General features: G+C 38.7%; 1 protein-coding gene across 1 annotated transcript; it reads right to left on the bottom strand.

Annotated features, from left to right (window-relative positions):
• Positions 1-5,967: 5,967 nt before the first annotated feature.
• On the bottom strand, positions 5,968-8,080 carry adrb1 (adrenoceptor beta 1). The gene has a single exon (XM_008436685.2). The coding sequence runs from the start codon at positions 7,199-7,201 to the stop codon at positions 6,008-6,010; it is 1,194 nt and encodes a 397-aa protein (XP_008434907.1). The 5' UTR covers positions 7,202-8,080; the 3' UTR covers positions 5,968-6,007.
• Between the last annotated feature and the right edge of the window lie 5,627 nt (positions 8,081-13,707).

The raw sequence follows: 13,707 nt of genomic DNA, 5'->3' as shown, positions 1-13,707 counted from the left end.
CTGAGTGAGGTCACGTTGATGGTAATCTGTTTACTTTCCCTTTGAGCAGCCAAAATGTCTGCTGATACACAGGCAATTTGAAGCAATTACTCTTAAAGCAGCTGATTAGCTTCTCCATCTGGGAGCTCGACGCCAAATGTAAAGTCCCGGCCAAACAAACAAACAATGGTCAGTGATAATGCACGTCTCTGGCAGGAGGCCATCGGTGTTTCTGCACTCATGTTGTTGTCGTTTCCCCCGCCGCCCCCCCAAAAAACTCGGCCTCATTCGCACTCATTACCTCAGCAAATCATGTCTAAACAATGTTCTGCAGCCAAAACAGCTGAGCTCACTTTCATTCAGTATTTTTTTAAGGTCCTGATTAAGATGTACGGCTGTCTCCTTTTAGGAGGCCGACATTAGCATAACACATCACACTAATGCATTTTAAAGGTGCCCAGCTTAAGGGTTTATTAATATTCCTCAGAGGGAAGTGCAAATCTCTTCTGTAAGAGCCACTTCATAACACCAGCTGGCATGATGTTTATTAAAACATTTGCTATTGGCTTTTAGAGCGAGGCTCGGGGGAGACGCCGCCCTGAGGTTAGCGTCAGGAAGGATTCAGGTGAGGGTGAAAACACTGGATTGTACATCAGCTGCACAAACATTAGACAAATGATCTCTGTGTCTAACGGGCAACATTTCAAATAGAGTTTTTCTTTCATCTCCAAACCCTGATTCAGCTCGTGATTGCATCACAAAGAGAAGCTAAAAAGACAAACTTGTGTTGCATACTGATGGGAATGTAGTCTGAAAGAAGGCCATGTACATTTTTTACATTCCTCATTATGGTTCAAATCTTGTCATCCACAATAAATTTAAAGATTCAGGAAAAAAGGTGTCACTTCTTTGGGTTTGGTCCTGGTTTCTGCAGCTTCTATGGGCTCAAAAATTGGACATTTATGAAATGCTGCACTTTTTCGGATAGGCATCTTCTAATTATTACATTTCCATTGCAAACCTGTGCAAAACTTTGTCAATATTCTGCTAATGTCAGAGAAAACACAATTTCACAATTGCAGTATTTCCGTTAAATAAGAAATTAAAACCATGTCATTTAAAAACATGCTGCATCATCATCTTCCTGTCACTTCCTGTCGTCTTTTCCTCCAGCCGGTTGTTGATCACATGACCTTTGTGATGCAAAAACAGCAATTTTGCTTAATACACCAAATTTGATGCAGCCGAAAAACAGCCTCAATAACTTTTTTATTGAGAAACGTAATTTATGTGTTGCCATTCAGCAAATTTATTTTCAGAATTCCAATTTGCACAATAATGTAGTCAATAGAAACGCAGCTTTATATCAATCTTTATAGCAGAACGTGGCAACCAGAGGTAAGTCTGTCACAATAAACAATATATCAATTAATCGCTTGACAAACTAAAAAAAAAAAAAAAAACTATTAATTTTCATTTGCTTAATTTATCATTTCTCTCATTTTTCTCTCTTTCTACCAAACCTGGTCGCTTTGGTCCCATCTATCCCCTTTTTGAAAGACAATGACGTTTACAGAAACTTCATGATTAATTTTATTTGCTGTTTGATGTTTCATTTATTTAATTTGGATATTTCAAATGACTTCCAGTTCCAGTGTTTAAATATTAATCAGAGTTTAAAGTTTATTAAAATTTAAGAAAGTGTTCTTGCATTATTCTTTCATCATTACTAATATATTTCTCGAGAATTGTCTGAAAACAACAATATTATCGTCTATCACAATAAGTTCTGGGACAATTTATCATTAGTTATCGTGACAGACCTAACTAGCAGTGCACAGATCAATTGTTGATGCCAATTTAGCAACTTTATTGCTATACTTTGAGACTTTTACACTAACCGCGTTTTGTGCGTCCGGTTTACATTAAAAGTTTATGTGGAGGCGCGTTGAAGGCCTATTGTGGCGCGTTTCGTGCGGCGCAGTTTGGAGCGTTGGATGAATCCAACGTGTCCGACAAATAGGCGAGCAGCGGGAAACAACGCATAGAGTTTTTTTGACGCATCTGACGTGCCTTCATATAGACTTTAAATGTAAACCAGACGCACCTGATGCGCAAAACGCTGAATGTAGAGCAAAATGTCAAGCGTCCGCTTTTAAAGTGCAAACGCGTCGAACTTGAAGCGACGTGTTTGGTGTGAACGCACCATTATTGTTTTAAAACAGTTGTCAGTGTTAGGTTTATATATATATATATATATCAGTATTGGTAGATCAGGACAGATAACTGCGGTCAGTGCACTTCTAGTCACAACCAGGTATCAGGTTCCTGAGGCAGCGACTTTTCCACGATGCACCAGGTTGGTTCGGATAACATTTCCACAAGTATTTAATTAATTAGAGAAAACACCTCATTCAATCGAATCCACAAGAAATACGTCTCGACTGATCTTGAAACTTCCTTTTATTTTCACAGACGTTAAATCACCACCTCACAACAGCTCTGAAAGCCGGAGACAGACAGCAAGAGAGAAGCTCTTCATCACCATTTCACCACTTCACGCTGCAGTATGTACAACAGGCGTCCGCCCCGCAAACACTCTCCTCGTTTTAAAAGACACGGCGGGATAAATACACGTCTTATTTTACACGATGTTTAATATAAACAAGTACCTGTCATAGTACAAATTGCACTTGCCGACGGCTGTGAGGTAAAAACACATCGTGAGATATACAAGACAAATGCTTTTAAATATCAACCGGCTTATCGCAGCCGTACCGTAAGCATCATGATGTGGGATTAGGATTATCTGAGAACCATCATCATCCTCATTACAGACATCACTTATCCAAGAAATGTAGACAAAAAAATAAATAAATAAGAATATTTGGGGGAGTAAATTACAAGAAAGGATGTGAGGGTTTTGTTTTTTGTGCGCTGTGTTTCTCAAACGCAGCGCTCCAGAGCCGGACCAAGGCTGAATGAGGCCCTGGGCTGAGTTTTATCAGGGGGGCCACCAGTTAAACCAATCTGCCACCAGAGGGCACTAACCATGTTTCATCTTACTTCTTTCCATTTTTGTATGTGACGTCTGAAATTTTTAGTTAAATACATTTTGAGTTTAAAATGGACATTTTGTTATGTAACAAACCGTCCACTGACGCCACATACTTGCTCAGGAAAGTTAATGACTCAATGCTGGTCTTTCTTTGATTGAAACATTTGTACAAATTGACATTATTAACTGAATCTAAAAGCTTTAAATTATTATTAGGATTATTAGCGTGTACCTGATGTTTTCTGAATATATAACTGAATTTTTCGTTTCTTGTTTGTTTTGTTGATTCTATATTGATAAACCTAACAGAAAAAACGAGTTGTTTTACATTAAATTAATGAGCTAATGATTAATTAAATTGACTATCTCTGGTTAAGATTGGAAAAAAAATATTAGTTGACTCAAATGATCTGTTTAATAAATAGAATTGTGTAAAAGTCCTCCATTGAAACAAAGTAAATAGTGAAATCAAATATTTTTTGAGGCTATTAAAAAGATTTTTCTGCTGTTGAGACTGGTGGTAGACAAAAACTGCTATACTAAAGCAGATACGGGCAGAGAAATTAAATTTAAAATGACCTAATTTCTAGTTCTAAGGGTGTAAGTAGATCTGAAATCTTATTAAAATCCTGAATCACAGTTTATTCTCTAAAGTCAAACACATGTGCTTAATCTGTTAACCAAAAGGAAAATGATTTCTAAGCTCAGACACAAACAAAAATGATTAAATTACCTTTTAATGTTGACTCTTGTTAACTCAGTGAACATGTTATGGTTGAAAATCTGTCTAATCAATGTCTGTTTTTATTTTTGAATATCTAGGATGCAATAGGAAAGTGTTGGATCTAAACGTGGCTGATATGATGTTTATTTATTGGAGATCTGACCTCAGATTGTGACTTATAAAGAAAATATCATATAAAAGACAAAAAAAGTGCTGCAGGTCTACAATTAAAGCATGAAAAAAAAATACTTAACATGTACTGAGATTACACTAGCAGTTTCCCCCAACATACACAGCAGCCCAGCTGCAGCGTTAATGTTGAAATCAACAGGAACTTTTAAGCCTTGAAGGTTTTACTCTCTAATAGTGCAACTTGTGTTTTTGTCGAATTGTTACAAGTCATGTAAGAATTAAATTTCTCTCAGGCCCAGCAGGCTAGCAGGCGGTGCTAAGCCGTCACAAACGCAGCTTATACCTGGTGTCAACATAGATAAACCCCAGCGTGTCTGAGGCCCAGCTTGGATTAAACCCAGCAGCCCCTACGGCTTCTTAATCCTTTAATCGGTTTCATTACGTTTCCCTATTGTCTCTGAAAAACAGCAAAATAACTAAAAGAAAATAAATAAACCTAAAAAAATCAAAACTACATTCATTAGAAAAATTTGTATAGTTTGTTTTAAAACATTTCTTAATAGATGTGATGACAAATAAGAAGTTTTGATGTCCATGTGCTATGCTTGGGGCGCCCCCTGGTGGTTTGGAGTCCCAAGCAGCAGCTTAGCTCGTTTCTGCCACATGCTGGCTTCAGAGTGTAAGCATCATGATGGGGGACTGTTTTAAAACCTGCGTCATAATAATCATCTCTACAGATAGAAATGAGGCTGCTTATCCAATAAATTTAACTTTAACAAAATATATAGTTTTGTGAATAAATCACTTTAGTAGGTGTGAACATTTTTATAAGAGCAAACTATATTCTGTTGGATTTTTACCTGCTGGCAGATGTTTTAAATACACAGGAAAACTTTTTAAATCCTCATTTTTCATCAAAAGTTTTTACTTAATAGGAACATTTTAATAACTTCTTTTTTAAATGATATCACAAATCCTCTGAGACACTTAAAAGTATGTTCATAGCATACTGAAGAGCGTTGATTAGGATGGTTTGGGGTCCTCACCAGGAGCTTGGTGCACTTATGCTTTGGGCCGGCTTTAACTGTAAAAATCATAGTAGATTTTAAAACCCACCATTGATAAAAATGGGATTGCTTAATGTTAAGAAAATTAGGGTTAAAAAAATACTTTTAGGAATAGACTGGTGGATGCATTGTTTCTTTGGGTAAAATTTACTTTTAGACATTTTATAACCAGAAAAATATCTGGTTTTACTTGATTTTATGACTGAAACATCATGTTGGGGAAAAAAAACTCACTTAAATGTTTATAGACATTTTTTGTGTTTTCAAGTTACCTGAAAGCTCCACCCAACCTCCATCATCAAAAAATTATAAAAGTTTTTTCTTATTTACATTCATTCACAGTGAAGCAGTTTTTTTTGTGTGCACTCTTAAAAATAATTTTCAGTCTACTTTGTTTCAACTTAAAATTCGGAAACCTTTTGAGAAAAATGTAAAAGTAGACCAAATTATGCACTTTCAAATAACATTGAAATTCTTTAAATGTTTGCATTTGCAAAAAAAATGACATTTAAAACAAAGCACTCATAAATGATGATAAATACATAAATATTTAAAGAAATTTATAAAATTTAAAACAAATTTAAATATTAAATTTAGAAACAAATGCAGTACGTTGAGAGCCCCCTGCTGGCCTGGGAGTGTATAGCAGCAGCTTAGATCGCTACTGCATTGGTCCGGCTCTGGTGGGATTATTTTTAAAATGCTCTACAGATATAAATCGGATAGTTTATCCGATTTATATCGGATAAATCGGATAAAACCCACAATATTTTAGTAACTAAATAATTGTCTAAAAATGACAAAAGCGCACTACATTCCTCTTTTTTCTTTTTGGCAAATTTGGATTTTCTTATATATATTATGTTTGGTTCTGGAGGATTTTCCAAACTTCGTCACTTTGTTCTACATTTTTGAAAACCTTAAAGAAAATTCCGCATACCTGTCCCAAAACGATGATCGATTTGGATGCGTTTTGGTTTTATTCACACAGGCTGAAAGTTTTTTGCTTTTTTCTTTTAAACAATAAGTTAATTTCAATATCTTCCTTCACATCTGGGACTCAGAGTGAGACAGTTTCCCAGTCCCCATCAGGCTGCTGTCGCTGTTGTCCAGGGCGGCGCAGTCCGACCACATCTCCAGCGTGCCGGGCTCCAGAGCGGACACGAAGCCGCCGGAGCACCGCGACAGGTCGCAGGAGCTGATGTGCAGCCGGCGGTCCGCCTGCCTCGGGCAGCACAGCAGCCTCTTGAAGGCCTTCCTGAAGTCCGGACTTCGGCAGTAGATGATCGGGTTAAAGGCGGAGTTCACGTAGCCTAACCAGTTCAGGAACACAAACAGGTTCTTGTCCACCACCTCCGCGCAGAACACCCGCACCACGTTGACGATGAAGAAGGGCAGCCAGCACAAGGTGAACGTCCCCATGATGATGCCCAGAGTCTTGAGCGCTTTCTGCTCTCTCAGCGCCAGGATCTTCGACGGCCTCTTCTTGCACTTGGAGGTCAGTCCGGTTAGGGTGTTGTGGAACCTGCCCTCGCACTTGTCGATCTTCTTCAGCTGCTTTTTGGCCTCTCTGTACACCCGCGCGTAAACAAAAATCATGACCAGGAGCGGAATGTAGAAGGAAATGATGGATGAGGAGATGGCGTAAGCCCTGTTGGTCACAAAGTCGCAGCAGTGGGGGTCATCGTAGCAGGCGGTGTCCACGCTGTCGCGGGACCAGTGCATGAGGATGGGGAGGAAGGAGACCAGCCCGGAGATGCCCCACACCACGCACACCACCGCCCTGGCGCGGGATTTGGTTAACAAGCTCTGGTAGCGGAAAGGTGAGGTGATGGCCACATACCTGTCGATGGCGATTACGCACAGAGTCTCTATGCTGGCGGTGACGCAGAGCACGTCCACGGAGATCCAGAACTCGCAGAAGAACGAGCCGTACATCCAGGAGCCGCGCACCTCCAGCGCCGCGCCAAATGGCACAACCAGAAGCCCCATGATGAGGTCCGCGCTCGCAAGCGACACGATGAACACGTTGGTGAGCGTCTGCAGCCGCTGCGTCTTTGCGATAGCCACGATCACCAGGATGTTCCCGAACACGATGGACAGGACGATCAGACCCATCACCAGGCTCATCCCGGCCAGCCAGTGCTCGGACGCGGCCGCAGCGGAGTCCGGCGCGTCGGACGCCTCGCTCCCGGTGCCGTTGTGGAGGTTCACCGGCGAAGACGCGCCGCCGTCCCCCATGACGGGCTGCAGCTGCACTCTGAGCCCGCTCGGTTCGAGTTCATCAGAAGACCCGCAGCTCTTATCCCATCGCGCGTCAACTCCATCTGGAGCTCCAGCGCGGATCTGCGCCTGATGCCTCACCGGACTGGGACAGTGAGGCAGGCGGTGACATCACCGCGGCGCACCGGCCAATCAGGGAGACCGGCTGGGTCCCAGCGGCGAGGATGAGGAGGCAAAGCGGCACCTGAGCGTCAAAATCCTTAAAACAACAGTTTCTCTCCTCTGAATGCGCATGAATACATTACTTAGAGAGACTGAAGAAAACTTTGAGAATCTGTTAAGCGCAAGACAGGGGCGCATCCAGGACGTTTTAAAACGTCCCCCATGGGGAAAATAGGGGGCTGTTGATGTTGGAAAAGTTAATTTAGGGAGGAGTTATCCAAAAATGAGACTACCTAAAATGTATCTCAATGATTAAATTCCAAGATTTAACTGTCTGTAATCAAACAAACACTTAAAACTACTGAAAAAAAATACAAAATACAGTTCTTTCAAATATAGAAATAGCACATTAAAAATGATTTTAAAAGAGAAATAATGACTGTCATTGATATCCTCCTCAAGCAAAGCAAGCCACTAAAGAGTCAGACTTTTTACAAAGTGCGTTATTGAAATATATTCATGGAAAGTTTAGTGAAAAGAAAAAGTACAGTCGAGAAAGATGCACAGGCAGTGTTTTGATCCTACAAAGGTGTGTGGAAAACAACTGACTGGAGAGAACAAAAATGCACAGAAGATCATTGCAAAAATGTTGTCAGGAAAATTCAGTGGAAGGAAAAACTGAAACAAAATCTACTCAACAGCAGTTGGAGTCAGCGATTCAGGAGTTACAACAAAGATGTTTTCAATAAATGGGCCAAAAACTGTTATATTTCTTGTGATCGCCTCCATGTCATGCTGCACTGATGCAGTAATTCATGCAAAATGAGAGTTGAGGGAATAAAAGGCAGAGAACATGAACATACTGTTCAAAAATATGAGATTTTAGTTTTTTCAAAATCACATTTTATTGGTTGAATTTAATATACTGTTCCAGAAACCGGTATTTTATTATTATTTGAAAGCTAAAATAACACAGATTTAAAGAAGCACTTGAAATATATCTCTCTATATAAGAAATATATATTATTATACAAGAAATGTGTTAAATGAATAATTTAAGTTGAAAAACAAAGTGTTTAAGCAGAGGCTACATGCTTTTCCTCTCATGCTATATTTAATGTTTATACATTTTTTAAATCATCTGTTAGCACAATAGGCAGATATTTAGCAAATACATCTACATTAAACTTAATAATAGTTGATATTTATGTGATTCTGTGTACAAACATCACATGTTTATAACTTTTAATTAGGCTTACATTTTATTTTAGGTCCTTTAAATGCAGTTTAAAATTATTTAATGTCCCAGTATTCCCCTCCATTCAGTTTTTTCTATAAGTAAATGAACATTTTATTTACTCGTCTCAATACCTGAATGTTATACTACTGTTAGGTCAAAACTCCTTCAGACTGTGGGAACATGCCGTGCCCAAGAACCACAGAGTTTCATCACTTGCCATCACAAACAAGATTTGTTTTCCCACAGGTCCAGTTTATAATCTTTTATATATTTTTTTTATCTCCAAGAATACATTCCCTGCGCATGAGATCCATCTCAGCCACAGACCTGCACGCTGCTTCGCGGCAGCTGTGCTGCGCCAAACTTATCTCAACGGGGACATAAAGCAGGCAGAGCTTGGCTGCCAGCCAGACGTTTCATTTCATGCATCGCAGTGAAGTTCGCTCGACATTAAATACCAGCATGAATGAAAAAGTTCAGGTGTGAACTGGGGATGGACAGCAGAGAAACGGCAAGAATAAAAGCTATTATTCTGGGTTTCAAAAATCTATTTTTTTGTAAATTAGGACTATTTTTACTGCTGAGTCCAAAAATAACATTGATTTTTCTCAATTATATCTAATTTGATTTAAAGAAATCTGATCTTCTGACTAAACTGATGACATTTTTGTGACATTATCAGTTCATTTCTGTTAATATTTCTCATCCCCCAAAAAACGTTTTCTAACAGAGTGCATTAATTAAACGACACAAACTTGGATTTCTGTAAATTGAATAATAAACACTGATAAGGGTAAGTACATGTTGATTGAAAATTAAGTCTCCATTGTGCAAAATATTAAGCTTAGCTCAGAAAGTTGACCTGATTTTTGGATTCAGCGCATCAAAATGACCCTAAAACAGTTGGCAATTTGACCAGATTATCATAACCACTGAAATACTTAGTTACACCAGCGTTCGCAACCTGAACCCAGACCTAAATCTAATTCAGAATCATTGGTCAGATTTACGGGTCAAATTTTCATGCAGTAGGAAGATTATTTGCAAAAAGCCAAAATAGTCAGTGCAGTGTCAAAATAATGCAAGCAAACTGATTAGCAAACAAGGTTTAGGCAATGAAAGCGACATTTTGCATTAGCTTTAATTGGTCATTCTTTCTTTTAATTTTGTAAAGGACCCTGGTAGAGAAACCAGAGATAAATCATGTGATTTATCAGGATGCAAAACAAATCAAACAGTCTCTGAAAGCAAACTGCTGTGCCTCCAGATCAATACTGGGATAAAGAGTCAGACTGATTTCATTAACCAACGCGGAGCAGCAGAGAGCAGGATTGTAAACTCTTCTGATTAATCCATTCGGCATGGATTAGACCCGCCTCCGTCGCTTCAATTCAAGTCTTTTGGCGTGAAAATATCCGTGGAAAAGCTTGTATTGTGTTCTCTTCCTTCTTGCTTTCTTTGCATTTTTCCCACAGCCTGTTAAGAAATACTGTCCACCGCTCTGAGTCTGCCGAATCTCAGCGCTGCAGCTTTTGTTTGCAGATATTCAACGAAATGATTTAAGCAAACCCAGTGGAAATGGTTGCCTCTTGTGCTTAAACATCTTCTCGAGTTGAAAGAAATGCAAAAATGGACTTTGGAGAGCGTATATGTAGCTACAGTGGCACTCTAGAGAGTTGAAAAGTATTGCAGAAAGAGCAGTAGTGAATCAAAATGTTAGTACCTAGAAGCCTCATTTGACGCAGCTTATTCAGTACAATAATTCGCCCACGTCCACCAGAGCATCCTTCACCACTGAGCAGCTACATCCCACATACCCTGACGTAAAATCAGCACACTGGCTTGAGTCGAGCAGAGCGGGCTGTGCTTGACCTCGGCGCTTGACCCCGTGTGAACGCAGGCAGAGAGTCAAAAGTTTGAGTTCATCATCTGCAGTGACGCTCGTTTAAAAACCGAACCTGAGGCGGAGAGACAGAGAAGCTACAGGAGAAACGTTCCGCTTTCTTCAGTGTCACAGTTGGGAAATGTTTTTATCCGGTGCAGAGGTATGATATAGTCACAATGAGTTTTCCCTGCAGCCAAATGCATCACATATTAATGGTTGTAACATTTAATCAAAAATCCGGATAAGGGCGAGTTTTTGCAAGCAGCCAAAAACAATTTTTTCTCTTACAGATTTTGTTCTGTTTTTGATATAATTGGAAATTAGTCGTTTCAATCTCTATGAAAAATAGAGCAGTAAAGGACTAATTACATCTCCTTTACTAGCACCAATTGTAATTTAAGTATCTGACTGTACTTGAACCAGATTTAAGTAGGTAGGAGGAATAAAAAATAAAATAAAATACAAATAAATAAAAAAACAAAAAAAACTTTAATCGCAGAATTCCGACTTTTTTCTTAGAATTCTGACATTTGACCTCAGAAGATTAAAGTTTGAATTCTGAGAAAACATTTTAAATTTTGAGAAAAAACTAAATTGTGAGAAAAAGTTGGAATTCTGAGAGAGAAAAAAAGTTGAGAAAAGAAGTCGGAATTCTGGTTGAAAAAGTCAAAATTCTGAGAAAAAAAAGTTGAAATTCTGAGAACAAAGTCAGATTTCCCCCCGCCCCCATTGGCCCGAGTCCTTTTCCATACTCATCCGCTTTGTAGATGTAAATTATTGGATTTTTGCTCTTTCATTTTTACTCTTGGACAGTCGTTACCAGTCGTAACCGTGGCAACAAGCTGTTGTCTTTGCAACTGGGAACAGCTGATTAGCATCACAAATGCCTGAATAGTACCTGAACCGCAATCCACAAATTGTAGTTTGGGATCAGAGAGAGAGAAAGAAAAAGGAAAACATCTCATTTCATTGATCATACAGCCAGACTGAGATTTAAAGAGAAGCAGAAGCAAATGAGGTGGACTAGCAGTGCTTGCCAACAGCTGGTGGCGTCATCCAGGACAAGTTACTGTGAAATATTGCCTCTGTTGCCCAGAAATTGAGCTGTTGGCCAAAGTTGTTTTATTTTGTTTGGTCTCATGAAAGCTGTACAAGCAAAAAAAAAAAAACAAATGAATCCAGTCAGCTACACACATCCCAGTTCAATCCCAGTTATCAAACAATGCGGTCAAATTCAGTTTATTATTCAAATTGTTTAAAAAATAAAACCCAAACAAAAAAACAACTACTTAACTTCTCCTGTATAAACGTATACACTGCAAAAACACAAAATCTTACTAAGTGTTGTTGGCCTAGTTTCCTGTACAGATATCTAAAATACACTTTAAATAAGACAAAACTAACTTGAGCAACTTTTCAGCACAATATGAGCTTGTTTTAAGTCAGTAATTCCTTGATGAAAATGTAATATTTTGTCTCATAAGTTGAAATATTTTGTTCCATGAACATATTTGATCAATATTAAGGAATTTAAAACCAACTTCTATGTCTTGCTGAAAAGTTACCTGTAAGTTAGTTTTGTCTTATTTCAAGTATATTTAAGATATTTGTACCAGAAACTAGACCAACAATACTTGGTTAGATTTTGTGTTTTTGCAGTGTAACGACAGTTGATCCTCTATTTAATACTCCTGTTGTATTATCGTCCTTCATATAAGCGTCTTTCTGATGTTTTGAGGTCTTTTTACATTTTGGTTTCTCCATTTATCTCATTGTACTAAACAGCATGCTTCAAGTTAATCAAGCCTCTGTATGTGTGTGTGTTTATAATTAATATCTTGTGGGGACCATTTTCCTGACACATACTACATTGTGGGGACCTGCTCCTTGCCTTGTCCCCACAAGGGGAAACGCTGTTTTTGAGTCAGGGGTCAGATTTTAGGACCAAGATGTTAATTGAGTTTTGGTTAGGATTAGGATTAGGGTAAAGATAAGGTTTAGGTTGTGTAAATGAATGGAATTCAATGGAAAGTCTCAACAAAGATAGCCACACAAACATGTGTGTGTGTGTGTATGTTGGAGAGATGTAAAATACAGAAACATAAATAATAATAAAACAGAGACTTTGTGGGACTTTGCTTCTCTAAATCCCAGATTACGTCCTATTGGCTTCTGACATTATCTGCTGATTATTTGAGTTTAATTTGACTATGGAATGCAGCTTTTATTGTCTTTTTCTCAATTTATCAGTTTTATTTGTACAATAAATTTGAATGTTCTGTCGGGTCCAGTCGGGTGTTTCTGCTCGATATCCAGCACTGATTACAGACAGTGAAACAAGACTTTCAGATTGGACTTTCCTATTTTAAATCTTGGGGTTTTTTTTCTTATCGCTGAGTCTTCTAGACTACAGTAAAGCTGAAAAGCATTTCTGACCAATCTTTCTGGCACTTTTTCCCATATTGCTTGACCTGTATCTGGAGTTGTCTACAGTAAGTTGAACTGTGTAAACACTTTATGATTATGAATATTTACAACGTGAATTAGTGCAGAAACAGAAATACTCACACAAATAACATTTTGGGTAAAAAAATAAAATAGATCATGTTGTGTCGCATAGCATCAACTGGAATGCAATTACAACTACTAGTGAACGTAAAGCAATCAATCGAACAAACATAATCAACTTCTTTGACCGTTTACTGCTGGTAGACACAGCTTTACAGAGATATAAAAAGTTTCACATTTTATATTGCTTCTTAGTTTGCTTTTCAGTCATCTGCTAATCCCACGTTTCCAACAGGACCTAGAACTGGGATCACCCGGCTCAAAATGCTTCACCAGATTTTGAGTCCAGTGAAGCATTTATGTTTTCATCCATCTACTTGTTTTGAACCATAATCCTTTTTGGAAAACCCAAATGATGATGTGTTTTTGACTCCATAACAGTTTTACATAAAATATTCATCCATCCATTATCTAACACCCTTGTCCCTCATTGGAGTCGGGAGAGTTGCTGGTGCCTATCCCCAGCAAACATTTCGGGCGAGAGGCGGGGGTCACCCTGGATAGATCAACAACCATGCACACACACATCTAGAGAAAATTTAGAGAGACCACTTAACTCTTTTGGACTGTGGGACAGCAGGAGTACCTGGAGAGAACCAGTCTGTCGCAGGGCAGCCCAGAGACAACAACCATGGACACACACACATCTAGAGAGAATTTAGAGAGACC

Source organism: Poecilia reticulata, linkage group LG19 (assembly GCF_000633615.1).
Source record: "Poecilia reticulata strain Guanapo linkage group LG19, Guppy_female_1.0+MT, whole genome shotgun sequence".
Lineage (NCBI taxonomy): Eukaryota > Metazoa > Chordata > Actinopteri > Cyprinodontiformes > Poeciliidae > Poecilia > Poecilia reticulata.
Note: the sequence above shows the minus strand (reverse complement) of the source record. Positions and strands in the feature narration are given on the sequence as shown.